This window comes from Alosa pseudoharengus, unplaced genomic scaffold, assembly GCF_046254945.1.
Source record: "Alosa pseudoharengus isolate Yale_2024_CS ecotype anadromous, Long Island Sound unplaced genomic scaffold, YU_APseudo_1.1 YU_APseudo_1.1_scf_1, whole genome shotgun sequence".
Taxonomy (NCBI): domain Eukaryota; kingdom Metazoa; phylum Chordata; class Actinopteri; order Clupeiformes; family Clupeidae; genus Alosa; species Alosa pseudoharengus.
The window spans coordinates 46,601,162-46,626,273 of NW_027468564.1; the positions used below are offsets into that span (position 1 = coordinate 46,601,162).

At 40.8% G+C, this 25,112-nt stretch overlaps 1 protein-coding gene and 1 long non-coding RNA gene across 6 annotated transcripts; both read left to right on the forward strand.

Moving 5' to 3' along the window:
* The first annotated feature begins 1,610 nt into the window (after positions 1 to 1,610).
* On the forward strand, positions 1,611 to 9,884 carry LOC143105893 (B-cell receptor CD22-like). Of its 5 annotated transcripts, none has more exons than XM_076270271.1 (11): positions 1,611 to 1,666; positions 1,783 to 2,056; positions 2,190 to 2,486; positions 2,611 to 2,817; positions 7,297 to 7,641; positions 7,716 to 7,973; positions 8,132 to 8,398; positions 8,484 to 8,565; positions 8,723 to 8,762; positions 8,963 to 9,043; positions 9,176 to 9,884. In XM_076270271.1, the coding sequence occupies exons 2-11, from the start codon at positions 2,005 to 2,007 to the stop codon at positions 9,269 to 9,271; spliced, it is 1,725 nt and encodes a 574-aa protein (XP_076126386.1). In that variant the 5' UTR covers positions 1,611 to 1,666; positions 1,783 to 2,004; the 3' UTR covers positions 9,272 to 9,884. The 5 variants fall into 5 exon arrangements, with proteins under 5 accessions (XP_076126386.1, XP_076126316.1, XP_076126242.1 ...); XM_076270201.1 differs by having other exon boundaries at positions 1,634 to 1,891; positions 1,990 to 2,056; XM_076270127.1 differs by having other exon boundaries at positions 1,634 to 1,891; positions 1,993 to 2,056.
* An 8,104-nt stretch (positions 9,885 to 17,988) lies between these two features.
* On the forward strand, positions 17,989 to 20,376 carry LOC143106205 (uncharacterized). Its single transcript, XR_012983649.1, has 5 exons — positions 17,989 to 18,163; positions 19,155 to 19,248; positions 19,648 to 19,735; positions 19,833 to 19,925; positions 20,067 to 20,376. It is a non-coding gene; the product is annotated as an uncharacterized LOC143106205 (long non-coding RNA).
* Positions 20,377 to 25,112: the final 4,736 nt, after the last annotated feature.

Below are 25,112 nucleotides of genomic sequence, written 5' to 3' on the forward strand. Positions count from 1 at the left end.
ATATATTTTTAAAAACATGTTTTACATGACAATAGTCTAAATAAAAGTGAATTGCCTCCCAAATTGTTCCATTCTTCCTATGTCACTAAAGTCCTACTGTATTTTATACTGTATTGTAATATATTGTATTTTTAACATGTTGCAACCATCCCCAAACAATGTTGCAACTGTCCCCGGGCCCGGGGTCAGTTGCAACATCTGACTCCTTACATTCAAATGCAAATTGTGAAAAATGTAGATTCTGTAATTATCTTTAAATGGTTTAGACTATTAACAGACATATGTAAGTGTATTGTATAAAAAAATGTTTTGTCTAATCCAAACCGTCTCTGAGTAACGGAGCCAAATGCAAAAAGTGTTGCAACTGTCCCCGGTCTCCCCTAACTTAAATAACATTGCTTGTACAACACATGGACCTAATACTGATTAGTTAGAATAGTAATATACATTTATTCAGAAGGACGTCTGCTGTTTATCATAGCCTAGTATCCTAAGTGTACACGTGGTTACATGCAAAGACATGATTATATTTTTAAAAAAACAAGAACAAAAGCAGAAGCTACACATGCAGTTGCTGTATATCGTCTGAGTGGTTATACTTAAATAGTCTGATGTGTGGCAGACTAATTTGAGAGAGGAGAAATACAGACACAGTCCCATTGATTAAATAGGACCAGATCATGATCATGACTAGTCTGATGGAGAGCCGAAGGGTTCGAAACATCATTTGTGTTGGGGATTGAACTCAAATAAACTAAAAAAAAACAGAGAGCAAGTGTGCGGACCTTCTCTGTTAGGTTGGATCTTGGACTTTTGGCTCCTGCACCTTCATTTGGATGTGCGCACGTTCCCAAACTAAAATATATGGCACTAATTTACCGATCAACCAAGCCATTTTAAGGCAAAGAGGGGATTTTTCCATAAAAGAAATTCTGAATGTTGAACAGAACAGACAAGACAGTTTTAATATTTTCAAATTACTGCCTAAGATATGAATGTTGTCCATTTATCACATGACAATGTTACTTTTCAGTTTGTTTTCTGTTGCTGTGGTCGTGTCTTTGCACCAGTAGTCTGCGTCACCATATGGGCGTCACCACATGGGTCAAGCAGACGTCATCCTCCCAGACACCAAGAGCCACAAGTACTATAATACACCAGCCTAAGGAAACTGTGGTGGGCAAGGCCCATCTTCATTTTATCATAAAATCCCACCGTACAAGTTTGCCTGCCACTGAAGTTTAGTATGTTGTTTGGATAATAAACATGATTTTATCTTTAGCGCGGGGTCAATAGCAGGGGTTTCACATGCATCCACTCCATCGTGTTAAAGGATGTACTGGTCATGTGGTCCGAAATGTGAGATAAAAAGGAGAAGAATAAGTGCAGAAAAAAGGTCAAGAGGTTATCTGGACCTCATGGGTGGTAGAGACACAGTGATGATAAACTGGATTAAAGTGCCACAAGTACAAGACAACACTGGTCTGAGGAAGCTGTTTGTGATGGAGGAGTTGTCTTATGTCAGCAAAGGCCATCAGCATTTTGGAAAAACCCACATTGCAAAAAGGGAAGTATTCTGTCAGCTTATCGTTTCCACATTCACACGTTCAGTCACTCGTCAAAGGTGCCGTTATTCAGACGTTGGCAGATATCTCTTCATAACAAGGTAGAAGAATATTTGTCTTTAAGAAGACATTTATTTTAGAAATATTTTTTTCTTTCAAACTTGTGATGTTTCAATATTTTTTTGTTTTTAATCTCTGTGTTAACCTGCTTGTTTAGACTTTTTTGTACAGTTTCTGCTTCCTGTTGCTGCTATAAAAAAAAAAATTGTGAACTGGACATGTCCCTGTTTGTGTTCTACTCTGGGTGTTGCTTCTGATCTTAAATTGTAGGTACTTATTTTTAGACTGCCATACAATCATTAAGGCTAACTGCTTTGCAGTTTAACATCAGCTGAGTACTAAATGTGTGTTGCATTCATTAAAGCAGGGGAAGCACAGAATGGGTTTTGAAGGAATATGCATGTTGGTGGTATTATGTCTAAACATGTCAGGTAAAGTGGAACATACTGCTACTTTAATTCCTCAGTGATATATGTGGATTTCTTACACAGATATTGAAGATGAAGACTGAAAACTGGAGTCACTAGGATTGAATTAATTGTTTGTTGTCATCGACTCTTTTAGCTGTGCAGAGTGGAGGGAGTGTGACATACTCCACCACTAGTGTCTGTGGTCTTAAAGGAGCATCAGTGGTCCTGCCCTGCACATATCACTATTCTGGGATTGGTCCCTATATCAGAGGAGAGTGGTATGAAGAGAGGAGTGGGAGAGTCATAAAATATGACCCTCTTAATTATGACTGCAGCCTGAAAATAGACAAACTTACAGACGATCACTCTGGTGTTTATCAGTTTCGGTTTCTCACAACCCTACACCTGAGCTGGATAACAAGCAAACCTGGGATTACAGTGACTGTTACCGGTACTACTCAGCACAACAATTCAAAATCATTACATGTCATTTTCAAATCATACAGGCCTAGCAATGATTAACTGATTTTAATGTCACTAAGTCATTATCTCAACTTATGTCTCACTCAAATCAGATTTGAAAGTAAAGGAAGATGATGCAGGAGATGCGAATCAGACTAAAGTGACCTGCAGCACCTCCTGCAGCGTAGGCCTCCAGTATGTCTGGTACAAGAATGGACAGCCTCTACAAGACAAAACCACAGTCTCCATACGAGTCCCAGAAGTGGCCAGTTACTCCTGTGCTGTAAAAGGTTATGAAGCTCTACGCTCCCCTGCAAAGTGTAAGTGCAGAACACCTTCAGTGTATAAGCTTAGAACCTATTTTAGTTAGAAAGTATATTTATACCGTATATTTATGCTTTGTTTCATATTTGTTCAGTGGTATCTCATCTGACAACTTCATTGTTTTTATGTCAGAGTCAGATAGCTAGGTGGAAGCCTTAACACACTCAGCTTTAGGGCTCTATCTTGCACTCCAACGCAATTGCCTTTGTGCAAGTCGCTTTGTGGGCGGATCTTGGGCGCTTTTGCTATTTTACCGGCGGGATAATGACTGTTGCGCCCGACACAAATCTAAAATGGGGTGGTCTGTAGTAGCTACATTACTCATGGGTGTGGTTTGGGCGTAACATGCAATAAACCAATCAGAGCGTCATCTCACATTCCCTTTAACAACAGGCCCGTGTGGTAAATTTCCAACATAAAGTGAAAAAGACCTGAGTACCACTCTGCAGTGAAAAAGAACATAATGTCCTGTTCCCTTGAAGGTTCATGCACCCACCTGCACGTGGGTTTCGCTCGCCAAGTCACCTCTCTGCTCGCACGCACCTCGAAACATTGATAGCACGCAATACAGATATTGTTCACCTTTTCGACAAGTCCCCTCTCTGCTCTCACGCACCTCAAAGCATTGATAGCACGCGATCCAGGTATCGTTCACTTTTCATTGACAAGAGAATGACACCTGGCAATAGGGAAAACAGTGCTAAGTGCTCAAAAACGAAAGAACCCAAAACACAGACTCCATTAGGAGCCCATTTAATGACGGAACCGAGACAGCTATATGGTAATAAAGTACTATAGGCCGTTAGTCAAAGTCACGCACACTAAGGGCCCTATCATGACATTCTAAAGTGCATCGTCACTCGTCAAAAGTCTATTAAAATTTAGTAGGATGTCCAGTTCACATTGGGAGGGGTTTCGTTCTCAAAAGTGGAGCGCATGGCGTAACAAGGTGTTCCTAGGTCTTTTAATCAGTCATATGGGTGTGTAACATCATTTTAAACCAATGAGAATGACATCTGTCATTCCCTTTAACGGCGCAACGCGCGATATGTCAAATAAATGCATCGTATTTTGGCATTCAACGGCGCATTTGAAGGAAGCTGCTTGCGAGACCGTATGGAATAGTCATTCTTAAACCATGCTTTACTAAAACCTAGCATAGCCTTCACGCATTTGCACTCGTCTATTATTTGAACTCATTGGCAAAGTGAAACTAACTTCACCAAGGAGTCAGTCAACGACAAGACAGTTATATGCAGTTACTTTCACTATTGACTGACAATGGGTTACCATCGAAAACATAGGCTGGAAAAAGCAACACTTACCCTAATGTTGCTCAAATGACTGAATAAAACAACATTTATCCTGCAGGAGTTGCTTATATCTCGTGACAGTGCGTCTTCAGCTGTGCTCCATACCTGTCTCTCGCCTCTCCCCTAATCACTTTTAACCGTCATTACCAATTTGCAAATGATGGTGAATAACTACTCATCATGAGATGTACAGTATTTCGTAATATCTTTATTCTAATTATGTTTACCATTGTAATCGTGCAATTTGTAATGCTTTGCATGGACGTGTGCTGGTGTGCGTTCATGAATGATAGAAGGATGGTGCGTGCACCTGACAATATGACTGTTGACATGCGCTCTTAAAATAGCATATGACCAACTCGCCATTGACTTCTGACCAGGTTTAGGTGGTGTATGATAGCGATTTTTAGACAATGCGCCAGGTCCCTCCCTAGGTTGTTAATTGCCACACCCCTGGGCGCAATGCTTAAAAAATAAAGGTGCAAAATAACGAATTCAACTTTGCGCGTGTGAATAACGAACTTTACGCCATGCGCTGGTGACCGAAAATACAGCCCTAAAACATCACACCAAGGCGCGATCATTCAGAGGGCCATACATCATACATCATACCTGAAGGACACGTTATGTCAGCAAGAACCGTACATTAAAATGACACATGAGAACACCAAACTTAAAGCTGTGCATTAGCACCTTATTTTTTTTTTATTGAAAAGTGTCAAAACTAAATCCACTATTATGATCGATCGGAATAACGCTGATTGGCTAAGTCAGGTGTCAATCACTAGTCACGAGGAAAAACCTTGATTTCGGATTGGGTGAGTGACATACGGAAACTAGGAGGATCTGGGATCTCGCACATAGCATACTGTACAGTAAAAGGCGAAGCACAGTCGCTCATACTTCAGATCGTGCGCACCTTCTCATGGGAACAGGTTATCTACTTGGTCAGACTTTGTCAGACTTTGTCCATTGTCAGTACTCGTGAATTAAACTTGGTCAACGGCAGCTCTCTTCAGTCTCCAGTATCTTCCTGGATCGGGTTCATCAGAGTGCTAGTGATAGTGATTCAGAGTGCTAATTGGAGGTTGATTGGATTACTTGTGGTTTCATTTTCCACGACACACGCTTGTTCCATAGCAGATTGCTATTATGATGGCGGATTTGCCAGGCGCAGCCAGGAACGGTTCACAGCGCTATAGTCAGTTGGGAACAGTTTGCTATTGATTTTTCCTCTTGACAAAATGTAATACAGAAATGTCACTTTCCGATGTTTTGGGATTACTCTCACAGAATCACAGGTTATGAATGCATGGTGAGATTTTTGCAATGTAATCTAACATTACCTCACTATAGACAATGCAGATCTTCTGTCAGATAAGCTCTCCTCTCCCTTGCTGCTGCTGGGGCATTTGGGTTAAAAGGCATAGGCATGCAGTTCAACATCACGTCTCATTAAGTCCTGTAATATTTCCTAATTTATGTCATCAACACATCCGTGATTCGTGGAAATGTGTATGCTAGATGTATACCTATTTTTTCACATCGGACACCACACTGATTTCCCTCATGTAGCAATATTTGTCCTTATAATTATGTAGGGTTTGGAGAAATGGGAACTGCGTCGTATAGATGAGAGGAGCAAAGTGCATTGCGCAACACAGGCGCCCAAGCAAGCGCTACTGCATGTGTAAGCTACGCTGTACCTCACCATCAGGCAACTCAACAACGAGAAACAGTTTCCAAGTTGACCTAACTTTCCAACTCTGCACAGTATCCCATTAAAGGCACACTATGCAGGTTTTTTAGTTTAATATGCACATTTTTAGCTTAATTTACCTTCATTTAACTGCTTCAGAGTCATTGGAATGGTTATATGACTTTTTTCACGTTGAATGGTGGCTGTCTCGCTTCCCCCTAGCACCTGAGCGGAAAAACCACCCTTGCAACTGTGGGCCGGCGGGCCGACGGACTCAGTGTCAGGAAGTATAACGAGTGTAACGAATTGCTTTACTGCATTCAAATACACATACACGCCAGGCACCGGCTAGAAAAAGGTAGCGATGGAGTTTCTCAGACATTCGTCATGACAGAGCAAGCGAAAAATAAGCAAAAACCGAGAAAACAGTAAGGAAATTGCCAATACTGCATAGTTTACCTTTAACTGCATGACAGTAGGCTATTTACAATATTTTATGATAGAGTTTGTAAACATGTTATCATCAACAAAAACAACTTTTGTTTGAGCAGGAGAGAGAATAACAATGAATGGACGCAGCAACTACAGAAATTGTAGCCAAGGCTACTTGCTGCTTTCTTTTACTATGGTTGCTGGTTAACAGTACATAATAAGCCGATTTAAGCTAATTCACAAACTCAACACTTCAAGGCCATCAGGGATATAAAACGTTTTTTGAAAAAAACGAAAGGATGGAGGGAACATAGCAAAGCTTGGAGTTATTTTAGATGGGCTACAACAAGGTAGGCAAAATTGTGGTGCTTGTCAAAACCTTAGCGCAGCTGGAATAATGCTTATAGGCTGATGTTAAAGCGCACACGATGTTTAAAGCCATAAACAACGGTAAATTGGAACAAAACTAAAGGTAACTTTAGCCTTTATAGGGCTGTATAAAGTTGTCCAAATTAATAGGTCGTAATTAGGCGTTGCTGTTGTAAAGATATTGCATGTAGATGTACTATATAGGCTACTACATTTTTAGTTGACCAATGCATGAACAAAACCGGGAAACGGACAAATATTATCAAGACTTTGAATGTTTCCATCTGTGCACAGGGTGTCTGTAGATCGATGTGCATAGCATTCATTCCTGCAGGCCTGTGGCCATGCAGCGCCCTTAAAATAGCATCTGAATTTGCGCCACTGACTTTAGACCAGGAGGCGGAATTGTTTTCTGAAACTGCAAAATATCAACAGGGACCGTTTGCGCCGGAACACGCCCCCTCTTTTCGCTGAAACGCCCCCATGAGCGCATATGTACCTGTGGAGGGAAAATTCCAATATGCACTGACTGCAAAATAGGAAAGACAAAAGCGCGAGTATACAAAGTCAATTGCGCTGGAGTGCAAGATAGAGCCCATTATGTGCACTGTATGTTCTTATTGATATGAATTTTGGTGTTCTTTTTTGGTGTACGATTATAGGTATTCCAGATAAACAGTGCTGGGGTGTGACCTACTCCTATGAGAATAGCTGTGTATTATTGGGCTCAGCGGTGGACATTCCCTGCACTTACTTACATCCAAAATATGACAGCATCAACAACACATTTTGGTTTAATAAACAAAAATCTAACAATCCCATAGAAGATCTCAATTTGGCTGACAAGTACAAAAATCATGTGGAATATCTTGGAGACAAAAAGAGCAGTTGTACTCTGAGACTCAAAGACATCAGAGTCAGTCACTCTGGAGAATATGTGTTCAGGTTTACAACCAAAGAGGGAGAAAGTTACTCTGGATTACCTGGAGTCAACATCTATGTAACAGGTAAATTATTTACCCTCTTCTTCTCTACATACATCAGTGTGTCTTCTTGTATCTTTACATACTTAATCCTCCAGATCTGCAGGTGTTGACCCCTCCTGAAGCTGTGACAGAGGGCGAGAGAGTGACCCTCACCTGCGATACCACCTGTACTCTGAGTAAAGACCCCATCTTCATCTGGTACAAGAATGGACAGCCTGTGACCTATAAACACACAACCAGAGACAACAAGCTGCATCTAAACCCAGTCAGCAGTGAGGATGCAGGCAGTTACTCCTGTTCTGTTAGAGGACATGAGAGTCTCTCCTCAAATGATGTCTCTCTTAACGTGAGATGTAAGTGAACATGTCTGCACTTCTTTATAACTTCCATGTGATATTAACATTCTGAAGAAAACTCTTTGCAGAGTAAAGCAGCTTTAAAATGTGAGTGATGGATGGATAATGTAAAGTGTGATGGGAACTGTAACCTGGCTGCAAACATGTTTTAACAGACAGGCCAACACACGTCTCAGTTTTCATCAGTCCCTCTGATGGAATAAAGGAGGGGACTTCAGTGACTCTGACCTGCAGCAGTGATGCCAACCCACCAACACACACCTACACCTGGTATATGAAGAGTGGAGCTGAATCTCTTGTTAGGGGCACAGGGGAGAGCATCAGCTTCAATGTGACCTCTGATACCAGTGGACTTTACCACTGTGGGGCACAGAATGAAGTAGGCTCTCGGAACTCTACTGGAGTTGCTGTTCCTTCTAAAGGTCAGTGTGGTGTGGACTCATTTTAGCCACATTGATTAATGCTATTATGATTACGATGACATAAAATACTATCTTTATGTGTCAGGGGGACTTGCCATTCCCATGGCTGTGACGTCAGGAATCATCATAGCCTTGATTCTTGCTCTCATGCTGGTGGTGTCTATCAGGTGAAAGGCTGAAATTTGTTTATTTGCTTCTTTATACTGTATAACATTTTCTGTTGATATTTTATATCAAAGGTACTTAGTGTGGGTACATTCTGTGGAGATTGCTTTGGATACTTGTGAAATGAAAATTATAGATGGTTCCTTGTGTTATATTTAGGATGTATAAAATGGCAAGGAAAAACACCACCAGAAGACAGGTATCGAGAATCAATTATTTTTAAAATAAAACTTTTGTTTGAGGAATGTTTGAAGTAGACTACTGCTGGAGCATAAGGGTCAGGTCTGGCCCGGAATTATGTGTTTGTGTGTTTTTGGTGCATAACCAATAAAGACCATTTTGAGACAACCTTGCGGATTGTTACAGTATCCAAAATCTCCCTCTCTTAATCCTTTACAGGGAGTCCATTCTGATGTCCATGATGACACGTACACAGCTCTCAACCCCAGGACCACATCCTCTGAGTATGACACTCTGCAGGTAAGGGGTCATATTAATGTCTTATTCAGCCTATTTAATCATCCTGTTTGACTGCTCAGTAATAGCACTGGAGTAGATACAAAACTCTTTGTGTGTGTGTGTGTTAATGTGTGTGTTTGTATAAATTTGCAGAATGTGAGGAGTGTGAGTGACACGTACATGCCTCTCCAGAGAACAGCTCAGGCCTCAGTGTATGAGACTCTGCAGAGAAGAGAGACCCCCCCCTAGAGAGATGGAGCTCAAGGATCTCAGGATGTAATGACAACACCAACCATAAGTCTCCTCCAGTGACGGACTGGCATTTGGGCAGATGCCAGAAGGGCCGCGGCCCCTCGTGGGCCGTTTGGGCCGGCCAATCACGGAGCAGCATGTTTGTCGGGTTTGCGTGGCCCATTTATCGTAAAGACGGTTTTACTATATTTCTCGGCCCACTATCCCCAATATCAAGCATTAATAGTGTTACATGGCTTACGAATAAGCCATCTATCTCCAACTACCTTTTCCTCTTTCATAGATGGAAACTGATCAGTATTTATACCAGACATGAGTCTCTATACTACAGTCATGGTGACCCTAAATATTTACATCAGTCTACATTCTTTTGTAACCTTATTCAATCAAATGATTTAAAAGTGCATTGTTTGAAATTGGAATACAATAAATATGCTGCCTGTATCTTTTATTTTATTATTGGTTTACAAAAGTTAGGCTACATGAAGCAATGACTTCTGGGAATTTCAAAACCGAATGCGTCTACTTCCTTCAGCACGGGGAATTGCCGATCTAGCATGCCTTGATCCTCGGAATTTTCCCCTTATAAAAGCTAATAAACTGCCCCCAAATGCACTTCGAAGCATAACAGAATGTCTGCTTAAATTCAGTTAAGGTGCTACAGTTGAAAATCTACAGTCGGAAATTGACACATCTCGCCACGCACTGGGGCAGCCTGAAAAAGTATCCTCTAAGGGACCGTTCGTTATTTACAAACGGGATCACCGGAGGGATTTTGAGTGTTTCGATCTAAAATTGCATGACCCTCACCTACCTGCACTATAATTCTCAACAACCCTCCAGCAGCTTGTTAGAAAATGACATGACCCTCCCCGGCCAATTGTCGACGTGTTCCACCCACGATCTTTCACGCTATGCTATGGTAACACATCAACAAATGCTACCGTCCTATATTCAACCTCTGCTTTCTGATCTTACACATCACACTTCACCAAGATGGTGGTCATTTCAGTAGATTTACTACATTGTTGTGGAAACACAATAAGCATGGAAACTAAATGCACACTTCCTGCAACTGCATTAGCCTACTTGAAAAGTTACTCCTCTAGTAAGTATTCACATGAAATAAAACAATAAAGCATTGAGACCATTCAACAAAGCACACTGGGTAATAACTAATTCAACACATGAACTTGTTGCTATGGACTCGTCTCTAGGCTTCCTCAGTCATTGTAAAGCTGCCGAAGCTGAACATTATCCAAAACTCAATTTCTCAGACGAGCGTCAATTTGGGAGCTTGCTACACTCCTTCCTTCTCAAATGACTTGAAAAGGCCGTTTGCACAATTTCACAAATAATCACAGGGACCGAAAAATACCTAACATGTCAACTTTTTCCGGGTTTATCATTTTAACGTTTCCCTGCTGTCTTGCCGTTTTAATATTTTCCGTAGAATAGGCCTATCCCATATTACTGTAATACTCTCATAACATTAGTCCTGCATTCTGGCCTGTCTCTGTGTTGTCCTGTTGTTACCCCTTGCCCTTCCAGTGAAACAGATGTATTCAAATCATCGTTTTGCTTGCTTGAATGCGAACTCAGAGTGATGTTAACCTAGGCCTATTTAAGTTAACGACGTGGTTGTCGTGAGAGCAAGATTCATTAGCGCTTGCGGTGTTCGGCCGTAGGCTATGCCTACGTGCGCACCTGCCAGGCTACTCAGCTAGACAAAGAATTCCCCCTGTATATTCACTCCAAGTTGGCCTACCATAACTTACCAACTACACTGTAGACCATAAACTGGCTATTTATATGACCAAATGTATTTGTTCAACTTTATGAAGCAGAATTATGCACTGCTACTTGGAACGTAGGCCTAACACATTTTTGTTGGCAGGAGAGAGGATGATGGCGATTAACAAATTGCACTTGTTGCTGGTTACCAATAAATACTATATATTTTTTGCAAACAACAAAAACAGAAAGGATGGAGACAGCAAAGCTAGAGATGGGCAGGAACAAGGTCAATTGGTAGAAATGCTTGTCAAAACGTTAGGAGCTGGATGTGTGGATGAATGAAGCACAATGCTTTGTGTTAAGCATGCACACTGTTTAAAGTTAGGCTACACGGTAAACTACAAGTAAACCAAAGTTAAATTTAGCTTTTTTAGGGCTGGATAAAGTTGACCAAATGGATATAGGCTGTTAGGCGTGAATAAAGTAGGCTACTTTGTTGCTCCAACCCTTCCAACGTTAATGGGGACGAATGTTGACATTTTCCGTATTTTGCGTGAGAAACCCGGGAAATCTCCCTTATTTTCATTGTTCAATGTTGACAGAGCTATGGAACGAAAGAGAACGTTAAATGGCGACAGAAAATCAACAATCAAACAAGCCACTTTGATTTTTTGCTGTTTTCATTAATACAAAAGATGGGTGACCCTCCCTCCTAGACAAAAAAAAGTTAGGTGACCCTCCCCTCAACAAAGAATAAAAAGACATGACCCTCCCCTATTTTCCTCCGGTGACCCCGTTTATAAATAACGAACGGTCCCTAAACGAGTAGGCCTATACAGTCAAAGCGTCGGACTTTGATGATGCCGCGGAGATATAGGAAGATACAAAAATAAACCTGGTGAGCAAGAAATGTGCTACCTGCAAGAATTGTGCATAGTTGTATAGTTTGTTTACCACAGTCACGGCCCTAGAATTCACCCCTTGCAGACGCGTGAATTTAGTCACGTGACGGCTCCATGCTGGACGGCAAAAAGATAGGAGACGGATGGCAAATTACATTATGTCATGAAGATTATGATTAACTGAACACCATTACTATAACATCTTTGTAGTTCAATGTATTGCTGTTTGGGGTCTGATAGTCAAAGAAGATGCCAGTGGTGTTGTTAGATGAAATGGGTCATGATCGCAAATGTAAAGTTATTAAAACTGGTGGTAACAGCAAGGGGAGATAAAGTTACGTTAGGCTACTGTAATTAACATTATGGTAAATGAACACCCATAAGTATTTCTGGACTAAAATATTGCTAAGCGATTTGGTTACTTTATTTGTCTTGCTTTTATCAGTTGTAACATAGTCAAAACGTTAAGAATGTCATATCAGAACATGAAATAATAACTTAGCTGCCACACTTAGAAGCTAGCTATTCTAGCTAACGTTTATCGTAGCTCATAGTGCTAGGGCTAATGTAACTCGTCAGTTTGTACGTCGCCCAGCGAATAAACTTACTTCTTACATGTCTTAAGTTAAAGAATTGAAAGAAATAGGAAATAAATAAAAAAAACTTGAACGGTATTATCTGTTTACATTCAGATCTTGCCAAAGACTTTGCCTAAGTGCTATCTGCCGTCCTGATCAGAGTCTATAGCAACCGCTGCTGTGCTTCATACACTGAGGAGATAAGCATGCAATTGTGGTTGAAATACTCCCGAAACACAAAGAAAACAAACCAAAATATATCTATGCAAGAACATGGGATGTTGTTGTATTCCAAACAATAAGCCAACAGTCGTGGAAGGGCATTACTACGGTTAAATCTCACTATAATCTCCTAGCTGTGCGATATGTCCCATTACAACCCATTGATTTGATTCGTGTTCTTGCCGTCCACTAGGCTATTTTGCTGTGGCGCGAACAAAACGTGACGTCACTTGCAAGGGGTGAATAGCTCTGAAACTAGGGGCGAACGCGCTGCAGAGGGGGCAGCGTGCATCTCACTCGCAAATGAAACATTTCTGTGGGGCGCCTGCCATGGACCTCGCAGTTGCAAAATCAGCATAAACATTAACGGACAGTTGCTTCCGTTGACCGATTAAAATCTAGTTACCATGCTGTCAACTAAAGCACACATCCTGTACCGGGCATGGCTATTAAATTTGCGTCAAAGGCTGATAGTTTCAATTGTAGATGCACTCTTTAAAGTTAATAGCAGCCTCCTCACATTCCTTATTATTTCGGATTTAAAATGCACACCAGTGCATTATATAAGGCTACAATTTAAATTGACATTTTAAAAGCTATTATTTCCTCTTGTTTTCCACCTCGCAAACTCTACTAGGCTACAGTAAAAGCAGCCTGATCTCACCAAAAGGCGTAGAATGACACGCCAATTTCTTATGTCATTTAGCGTGCTATTCAGACGCCGTTTTGCGTTTTCGCGTGTCATTTCACGCCTTTTAGTCCCAATTGATTTGTGCCAGCAGAAAGGTAGCGTGTAATCTTACGCGCAATGGGGATTTTTTTCCGGGCTTTTCCGGCAAAAACGAAGACCTACGAAGGTTGGTTGCTCTCAGAGCGTTGTTTTGATCAATGAAATTTGACAAAAGGGGGTCACACAGAAAACTGCTTTGCCACCTTTTAAAACAAATTGTAAAACAAATATAACTTAAATACTGCCAATCATTAACACCTGTAGAAAATGAATCAAACAGGTGAATAGCGTGTGATAGGCCTAAACTTTCGTTTGCATTAAAGTTTAGTCCATCAGATTAATTTAGCTAGAATTCATGGGTTTCACCAGGTCCCTTTCCACAGGTGTATAAAATTAAGCACCTTAATTATCAATGCAGACTGCATGGTGCTTGATTAATACACCTGTGGAAAGGGACCTGATGAAACCCATGAATAGAATAAATTAGTAGCCTTATACACTCGACTGACTTTTGAAGTCGTTAGTGTGAGCCTATGCAATCAATGATGTGATCGATTATACATGTCTTGTGTACAGTAGGCTACAATTCGCGCGGGAATGCCGTCATTGAGTGCAACAATTTTCATTGCGTTTGATCCGTCATCCCGGTAAGTCGCATTTATTTAGCCTACTCTTAGTCCAGTGTATGCATGGGAAATATGACGAATTAGCATGACTAATGGCATATAATAAACTTATAACCTTAATCGTAAATGTTATTAATGCTATGGACTGACAGTCTACATTTCTTTGTCTATGTCAGGCCGCTTCAGTGGCGGTTTTAGGTACGGGCGAACCGGGCGGTCGCCCGGGGCGGCATCTTGTAGGGGGCGGCACGAGCGCTTAAAAAAAAAAGAAAAAAAAAAAGAATAATAATAATAAACGTCGCAAAACGATTTTCTATTATCCATCACTTGTGTGAGGAATTAGGGAATTGGCGCCCCTGTTGCTCAGAAGGTAGGCCTACTGCACTGCACTGTGCAGAGGAAGGGGCGAAGGGAGGGGTTTGCGGGGGACAGTTCACCTCTGGGTCTCCTTAATGAAACGGGAAAGGGGGGATGAATGGGGATCAACTGTATAGTAGCCTACAACAGTCTATTAGTGGGCTAAAATCACTCACACCTTGACTTTCTTCCAAACAACGCACATCTCATAATGTTATGAATGCAGACCTATGATTCCTGCACATTTAATTAACTGTGTGAAATGGCTAATAAAAATAGGTGACAAAACGATTAAGAGGTCACCCAGGTGAATTGGTTTGGTCTTGACTGTGGTCGCGAGTGGATCATGGGAATTTGTGGATTGTTGTCGACTGTCGAGTGCCAAACACGATGGACAGAAAGCGGTCAAAGCCATCAGGTGTCCAGTTCCAAAAAAAAAGAAAAGTAGAAGAGGAGAAACGAGCAAAGGATAAAGGTAGGCTATGTAATGTCCTAATAATAACAGTATCATGTCATGAGCGAAGGGCTAACGTCAATGTTAATTGATAGGGCCTAGCCTAGTATAACTTTTACGTTTGTTAGCCATCTTGCAATGATACCTATGCTTAGCCTATAAAATAATAATTCGGTTTTAACAAACACAACAACTAATTTCACCATGAGATGGATTATGCTTTGCAACAAAACGGTCAAAACCTCAAAAGTTCTGATTATTTATTTCCATCATTTTGGTTAACGTTGCTGTTTAAAAAAATGACTGTTTGAAAAAAAAAGAAGATTTTTTTGTTGTTGTTGGGGGGGCGCTCGGGGGGATCTCGCCCATGGAGTAATTGAGTCTAGAACCGCCACTGGGCCGCTTTTTGTTATATAAACCGACTTCGATCTGTTTTATTATCCTCTTTGTAGACTAGGCTACTTATTTGACTTAGGCCTACTTATTTTCTTACAATAGCCTAGGCTACTAATATACTGTAATGACATTGCATTGTCAATTGTCAGTTTTAAGAGGAGAAGTGTTTGATCAGGTGTGCCCAATTTTGCCGCTGGAATTTTTGTCCTGGCGGCTTTTTAGTGGTTACAGTTCATCATCTGACCACAGTTTTAGGGCAATTAATTGGGATTAGGCGCTGTGGAGCTCTTGTCAGCAGACATCAACAGGCTCATACAACGTTATATGAGATGGCATGGCATGAAATAGGAGGTATGTCTGGTAAACCTATACTGGTTTTACAACTGATAATGGTAGAATTCATGGCAATGAACATAAAAAAGTATAATTATAGGATAAAGAAAGAACCCAGGATTTATGGGCAATTGTTTTTAGCAGGTTACGAAATATCCCTATTTGACTAAAACTCCCATTTTAAGAGAGAATAAGAATGTTTTTACAGTTTTGGAGGGCTATTTTATCTTTGTTATCCCCCTTTGTTCTCTTTTAGTTCTCTTACATGTCTTGGATATTTTGGTCTTTTTAAGAAAAAAAATGCTGGTGGGAGTTATAAGACTAAGTCTGTCTGAGGTGTTTATAGGGAATCAAAATCTGACAAGGATATTTTGCTTTCTGGACATGGCAATTGCATAAAATTTCATGGGCATCTTCCTTGCCATCCAAACATGTGCCACAATAAGTTTCAACAAATTATACTGTATGGTTCAAGAGATATAGCTATTTGATGTGTGTGTTAGAGGTTAGATGAAATCCCTATTTGGCTACTTTTTAACGCCCTAGCAACCATCTTAATTACCCTAGCAACCACTTGTATAATGTCAAGCTAGCAACCACCATAGCAACCAACATAACAACCGTGTTATTTTGCATAGCAACCAGTGTTGCGCGGGTTTGGTCACAAGCGGCCCGCGGTCGCCCGATATTTTAATCAACCCGACCGCAACTCGGACCGCGAATATTAATTAGGACAAAATTATACCCGACCCGCGATCCGACCCGCTTATTTACAAAAGGTGTGCTTTTGGTTATAGCCTGCATGCAGTGTGACAGTATAGGCCATTTCTGTAAATCAAACTAATTTATTTGTGAAACTTTATGCAGTAGAACTACACGCAGTAGGCATGCAGGACATTTGCGCAGGAGAGAGAATGAGAATAAGAGCGCAAGCACGCACGCAACCACCAAGGATTAGAACACTAGGATAAGATTTGAAGGCCATGGACATCTTACATACATCTTTCTTTCGAAAACAGAAATGGTGAGGCAAGGTATAGGCAAGAGAGATACATTGCTGGTCAAAACGTTAGCGTAAGAACTGGTTTATAATGCTGAATGAAGCACAAAGCTTTACTAAAGCACATCCACTGTTTAAAGTCATAAACACAACGAACTAAGGTAACTTTTATGCATGCGCGAACCTATACATACCGGTAGATATGGTTGTGTAGTCTGTGCCATAACATTTATTCCTGCAGGCTGCCCGTTTTGGCTGTCATACTTTTAAATGGCTTCGCAAGAAGTAGGCCTATAGACCATAACTTGTACTACGGTCATCTTCTTTAAGAACTTTTCCAAATATTTCCCATAGCCTATCGCTTTCCCTGAAGGGGTGTCTTTATTATTTTAACTCGCGTCTTCAGCTTCTTTACCTACTGTTGACTTTACTGTATTGATGCTTTACTGTATTGATGCTAGCGTTCTCGTGATTTTCTAAGTAGGCCTATTTGTAGAAAATATATATTTAATTAATTTTAACTGACCCGTCCGCAAATGACCCGAATATCATTAAAATATTTTGTTTATGACTCATAACCGCGGGTGACCGCGGTCATCCGCGGGCAACCGCTTAATTTCGGGCAGACCGCGCAACACTGATAGCAACCACCATATCTACCCTAGCAACACCATAGCAACCATTCAAATTACCCTAGCAACAACCTAGCAACCACCACAATATGACCATAGTAACCACCATAGCAACCACGGTATTTAGCATAGTAAACGCCATATATACCCTAGCAACGCTATATACATTTACTGACCTGACCAACATATGTGTGTTTTTTGGCTAAAAAAAGTTTTTTTTGCAGACACAATGCTTTGCGTTACAGCTAGAGGGATGAAACTTTGCACGCTCCATGTGGGTCATGTGCAGAAGGTCTGACTTGAATTTCAGCCTTGTAGCTCCATGCTACCACCCACAACTCCACATCTGAAGTGGGAGTGGTCAACTTTTTTATGTTTTTCCTTCACAATTTTTTTTGTGGGTGTCTTAGAGATCCCACCTTTGGAAGACTTGTCAGGGGCCTCAAGTCGGTGCCGTGTGTCTTGGTCCCATCCCTCTAGCACCTAGCGTTACCGCGCCAGAAGAGGGAAACCTTGTACGTTTCGAACCGTTTATCTCCTTCCGGGAATAATCCACCGACTCCAAACTGAGTCTGGCTTGTTTGTGATGTCCCGTTGTTCAACATGTTCTGATTTCATACTGATCGGATCAACATAAGTGTGTTTTTTGGCTAAAAATGTAAAAATGGCTAAATGTTAAATCGCCAAAAAAGTAGTTTTTGCTGGCACAATGCTTTGCGTTACAGCTAGAGAGATGAAACTTTGTACGCTCCATGCGGGTCATGTTGTGATATGGACCACCCTGGCCATTGTGGACTCCACTATTAAGGGACAGGTAATTCAACCACCTAAAGCATATATTTTCTAACAGTTTTACCTTTACATCCTGCAGAAGTTCAAGAGGGATCTCTCGTATGCAGTGCTGCTCCTTTGCCTCATCAAGGTGAGACATGTGTAACCTACAGTATATTCCACCCTTATATTTGCTTAATCTCATCCTGGCATATGGTTTTATTAAGCACTAAAAACTACCTGCACTCGTCACGTCACTCTGAACAGTGATGTCATCCTGGCATATGGTTTTATTAATCACACAGAAGGGAGGAATATAACTTATTATACCGTAGCTTAAATCACATCTCCACACTACAGGCGTTCAAAAAATATATAATTTAGGCTATCTACGGTAGGTATGGTTATGGTAGGTATGGTTATGTATATGGTTTGCATGGCTGAAACTGCTTTGCCTTTGAGTTGGAGCTCAAAACGTATCATATGTGTACCTTGTTTGCCAATATACAAAATAGTGCCATGTATAGATTTATGTCCTCCAATGGTTGCAGGAAAGTGGGATATGTCCTATTGTATGTTAAATCACACCTACAACTGACCAGCTTTCAGAAAATATATGGTTTGCGTAGCTGAAACTGCTTTGCCTTTGAGTTGGAGTTTAAAACTTATCATATGTGTACCTCGTTCGCAAATATGCAAAATAGAGCCATGTATAGATTTATGTCCTCCAAAGTTTGCAGCATGGTGAGACATGTCCTATTGTATGTTAAATCACACCTACAACTGATCGTATGATATGCAAAGGTCTGCAGGAAAGTAGGTCAGGCTTTCAGAATATATACAGTGGGACATGTCTCAATTCATGTTAAATGTTCATCATTTTCTTCATAATTAAAGGTTTGAAGAGACAGAGGACGGTGGTGCAAAAGAGAAGGAGGGCCAGCCGGGCCTCGTGGAGTTCAATCAGTGGCAGGTTTTTTTTTAGCCTGACAGTGTAGCTGTAATGTTAAAGTTGGTGACTTTTTGGAGAGCTAGACAGTAAAGATGTGCACCCGCTAATATTGGGTGCAGTGAAGAAAGAAAGGGAGGGAGGCTGCTTTTAAAAGAGAGGGAAAGTATAATCTTTTTTATATTGTTTTCAGATGAAGAATTGGTGCGGTGGTGAGGCTGGAGCACCCCTGGCTTTTGCCGTATGGGTTGATTTCAGCAGTGAGTCACCCACCTTCAATTTCACAGGTATATGTAATATTTATTCAACAACATTTCAATGATGAGATCTATCGAAGATGACATTCAATGGAAGAACAATTATTTTAGTATGGTCACAATCTGGCCCTGAGTTTTGATAAAAATGATATTGACATGGCACCACAAACCTAATTGATAATGGATTTTAAGGGGGGGGGGGGGGGGGGGTTACGGTTCCGGTTCATTTAGGGCCAAAGTATCTTGAGGCCTTTTGGACCAATGACAGGAAGGCTGAGCTGCTGAACATGTACACTAATAGGGGTGTGTCAAGTAGTATGTATAAATGAAAGTGGTGTTAAGGTTTGTTTCTGTGTCAATCCTTTCTTGAAGTTCAGAAAAGGAACCTTAACATTTGTTTTTAATGACACTGAGCGTACTGTCTTACAGATGCTTTGGGGGGAGAGGCCATACGTTGACCCTGATATCAGTGGCACACATTGCCGGATGGCAATTGGCCGTCTGATAAAAGAACATGGTATGACTGGCATTCTATGTTTTCAATTTCCTTATTTAAAGATCAAAATGATGCAGACTACTGAATCTGATTACACTTTAACACCCTTCTATCTCAGCACTGAGTCAAGGTTTGTCTCGGCCTGAATATCTGCCACAACACAGGCCGCCTTGGTGGCCTGAGGAGTTGCCCTTTGCCTCAGTCAGTGACGGTACGTTAATATTGAATAACCAACTATTATTACTGTTTCAACTGCATGCACACAGCTGTTGCAACATGATTTGACTTTAACTTTGTTCCTCACTATGGTCATTTTGATACACTTTGATGCATTGTTTGCCATTTTTTAAAGGAAAAGGTGAAGGGCGTAAAGCTTTCACTGCTAAAGCTGAGGCAGGTGGTACTCTCATCCAATGCGTATTACAATCTCCAGGTATATATACAATTGTATGAACCTGTCTAAAACCTTTTGCATACCAGTGTGTTTTACAGACTAAAACAGATTTGTACATACATATCTAACAATAATGTGCTTTTCCTTTAATCTGTTGAGCTGCAGCAGTCTGTTGAGGCACCACCATCACCCCCATCACCAGCACCAGCAACACCAGCAGCAGCAACACCTGCTGCGCCTCTCACCCCCCTCAATCCCCACCCCACCCCATGAGGTAAGGACGCTGGGGCACAGCGCCTCTCAACCCCCCACCAGCCACCCCTCTCCCCCATGAGGCAAGGACGCCCGGGCACAGCGCACACACTCACTTTTCTTTGTTTGTTGATAAGCTACGTGTTTTTCATAAATTGATTCAATATCCAAGTGTGACAGTTTTGGTGTATCGTAAACAGAATTGGAAATAGTTAGCCACCTACAGAGTCTAAAAACAAGCAGATTAGCACTAGCAGATTTAGGCCTACTTCTTTCCCAATGCAATAACATAAACGCATTCATTCATTTACTCATTAGTCATTTCAGTTTGTATTATTACATTTATTATTATTGTTGTAATCTCACATGTACTATGGCTACCATAATTAAAATTAGATAGATACATAGATAATGTGTCCTAATAGGCCTACAGTGAAAATACATTATATAGCCAACTGTTCCAGCAAGGAGGAAGATGGGGTAGGCCTATGGATATCGGGCATGCATATCCACTCCTAGGCCTATTCTCCTACACTCCCCCTGTAGTAGCCAGCATTACATTTAAATCTCTCACTTTGGCCTATAGGACACTGACTGGATCTGCTCCTTGTTATTTTAATTCAGTGATCAAGATGTACTTCCCCAACCGCTCACATGCTGTCTTCTGATTACCATTTGTTCTGTCAACTACTCATGAACGCTATTCAAGACTCTTCCTCAGTGGTTCCATGTGGGTGCAATAAGTTGCACAGTGCTCTCTGTTCCTGTGATAGTTTACAGTGTTTTTAAAAGGTGTCTAAAGGCACGTTTGTTCAACATGGAGTCCATTAAGTAGTAAAGCACTATAACTTGTTATTATATCATTGATTGAATGGGCCTTTGTTTATTAGCCTATTGCTATTGTCCTTATTACAGTCTGACCAACATCTTCATTTGTTACCTGTTCAATTTAAGTGCACTTAGTCCATTAAGCAGTAAAGCACTATAACTTATCATTGATTGAATGGGCATTTGTTTATTAGCCTATTGCTATTGTCCTTATTATGACCGCCGCGCAGCGAAGCGGCGGTCATATAGGTTTAGTCTTTTTTTTTTTTTTTTTTTTCTTTTTTTTTCGCATGTCCAAATTTCCGTCAATGATTCCCGGGACACTGAAAGACCGGGGTAGACGAAACTTGGTGGGCATGTAACCCCATATGGATAGCATGGAACCATCGTTTTTCGTTTTGATCGATCTGTAGCCCCCCCGCTGGACTGCACCCCCCGAAAGGAGGGTAGGGCAGACACAGTTTTCTGTGAATATCTCGAGAACCGTAAGGTTTAGGAGGACCATTTTTTTTTTGTATGTTGATCTCAAGGGGCCATGTCAACCCATTCCATAACCACTCATTTCATGTATAGCGCCACCTAGTTAAACACAAAAAAGTAAAAATGAGGTGTTGTAATCGCAGGTATCTGTGACCTAACATAGTCAAAACTGCATGAAATTGGAAGTGTAGGATCATTATGACACCCTCTGAATGCACGCCAAGTTTCGTGGAATTCCGTTCATGGGGGGCCACACAATAAATTAATTTATGTTACTATACACCACCTGGCCTGTAGGTGGCCGGAGACAGTTTTCTGTGAATATCTCGAGAACCGTAGGGCCTAGGAGGTCCACCTTTTTTTTGTATGTTGATCTCAAGGGGCCATGTCAACCCATCCCATTACCACTTATTTCATGTATAGCGCCACCTAGTTAAAAATTAAAAAGCAAAAAATTAGGTGTTTTCATCACAATATCTCTGGCTGACATGGTCAAAACTGCACGAAATTGAAAGTGTAGGATCATTATGACACCCTCCGAATGCATGCCAAGTTTTGTGTACTTTCGTTCATGGGGGGCCTTACAATAAAACTATTTATGTGTACATTTAGTGATGTACACCAACAAGGATTCCCGGGACACTGAAAGACCGGGGAACACAAAACTTGGTGGGCATGTACCCCCACATGGATAGCATGGAACTGTCATTTTTCGTTTTGATCTGTAGCCCCCCCGCTGGACTGGACCCCCCGAAAGGAGGGTAGGCCAGACACAGTTCTCTGTGAATATCTTGAGAACTGTAGGACCTAGGATGACCATTTTTTCCGTATATTTGCCTCCAGGGGTCATGTTAACCCAGTTCATGTGCACACATGTGCACAAACAGATACACACACACACACACACATTCACAGTAATCATACGTATGACCAGGCCCGAGGCATAAGCGAACTAAGCGGCTGCTTGGGGCCTCCTGGCCACCAGGGGGCCCCCAATCGAGTTTCTTTTTTTTTTTTTACATAATAAATAACGTAAACAAGTGACATCAATGAATGAATAAATGAAACAATTATCATTCAAATCAAGAAAATTATGATTTCATGATTAATATGCCTGCCTACTGCTACTGTGTCTGCCAGCCTTTGAGTCACGCGCATAAAGTAGACACCTCGGGTGCATATACAATTCGTGCAGACACTGCATCAAGTTCAACAATCGGAAGAGACGGTAATGTTCAGACAAGTCACAAAAAAGGACGTATCCCTCTGGTGCCGAAAACAGAACTAAGAAAATGACAGAGGAGGAGAAAAACGAGCAAGATACAGGTATGTTTTGCATGATTATTTACAGTATGTTTTGTGCTTGAGGTAGCTAGCTAGCTGTCATGATCGATCTAATATAAGCCATCACCAGAGCTAAATCTCCGCCATCAACAGAGAAATGTCTCCCATTAATATATATTTATCTAGATGTATTTCAGATGTCAAGGATATTGGGATTGTTTTGGATGTTCAATCAAGCATGTACCCTAGCTCTAGGTGGGCTTATTATGTCGTAAATTAAAGTTAGCTAGCTGACTGAAGTGGACATTAGCACTACAGTAGCTACATGAAAACGTAGCTGAAGGCCAATTTACCACAGAGGGATTGTTTCTGATTTCGCACCTAAAGTGTTGATAGTTTATTACTGCTCTATAATATGTGACATAGTGGTAAGTCTGATAGCAACAACAGACTAAGCCCAGGCTCCCAGTCCTAACCCAACCCACTGACTAGCGCGACTCTGGGCATCGGTAACGTTCCAGCTTCATAGGCAAAGATGGAACAGTACGTCCGCTCTGCTCTAAGATCTTTGGAGAGAGATGGTAGTGTTTGAGAAAATATACCATGTTGGGTGGGGAGACTTCTGTGATGAAAATAAATTTACATTTGATTAAGATAGTGGCAAGTGATGTAGCGGTGCTACCCTAATATTTAGGCTGCAGTAGATCACCATGTTAAGCGTTCACCATACTGCAATTAAGTATACTCTTTTGAGTATGCCTCATTTGCCAATAGAATATGAATTGTTACATGTGGAATTGCTTGTTATTTGAGTGTAAGTAATGATAGCAAAATAAACTCATTCTGCTCGATCAACTATGCACTTATGCAATATTTTTTTTTTTCAGAGACACTGTTGAAGTCCTTTGGAGCACATCTCTACCTCTACCTAACTCTACCTACCAGAAGGTGAGGTTTTCTTGATGGCAAATGGTTACATAGCCTGTTAATATGACACGACACATTTAACATCGTTTTTTTTTTAAATTTATTTATGTATTTATTTAATCATTGCAGATTCGTCCACTGCAGAGTTGCAGATGCCTAAAAACCAGGAACGAAGTAGGAATAATTATCTATTTTTTGGGACATTTTATTTTTGATTATTAATGTTTGTCTATTTTGTTTTTATTTTGTAGTTGAAAATTGCTCATTTAATGCACATTTGCGGATTTGTTCAGCAAATCTGTTGAAAAACAAGTCATTAAACTGATGTACTTGTTTACAACAAATACAAATGCTGTTGTATTTTGTTATTTGTCAATTCAACTTCAGTAAACCACCCTTAGTGCTTCACTTTGAATATGAATGTTTCAAATAAATCTGTGATTTTAGTACCCTCTAAGATTAAAAGGTGACAGGGTTGGTGTAAATAACAACTATATTAATACATTGGTTTACCAAGCACATGGGGCCAGAAGTCTAGATTGGAGCCCCAAAACATTTTTGGCATGTGAGCAAGGATGGATTATTGAATGAGCCTACCGAGCCCAAGAGGTCAAGGGACCCTGAACCCCAAGTAGTTGTGTGAATTCACTACCAATAAGTCAAAAAGCAAAAGGCTATGAATCTGAACATATTTAGGTACTGCCCTTCTCCAGCTGACCATCCCAAAAATGCACCAGAATACAGGAAATCACATCTAACCATAACACAAACAATCAAGAATTTCTCATAATTATGAACAGGCAAGATGGAGGTGGGGTTGTATAAAATGAATTTTACATGAAATCTATGAACTAATTATGTTTTGGTACTTGTTGTCTAGCAGATACCAGTGAGAATTGAGTGTGGATAATGCAATTTAGTGAGACAGTTAGAATCATATAGGCCTTTCAGCGTGATTTCTTTTTGTGGAAAAAATGTGCTGGACTGGGCGGCGGTCATATTTTGTACCGCTCTGCGGTACATCTAGTTACAGTCTGACCAACATCTTCATTTGTTCCCTGTTCAATTTAAGTGTTATATTGTTATATGTATATGTTGCTTTAAACAGCAAATATAGGATAACGAGCCTCCTTATTCTTCAGTCAAGCAGGTAGCCTACGGGGCGTTGCCTAGCGACAAGAGTCAGAAGTACACGTTTTTCGATATTTTGAGGAATTATACTTATTTTCATTG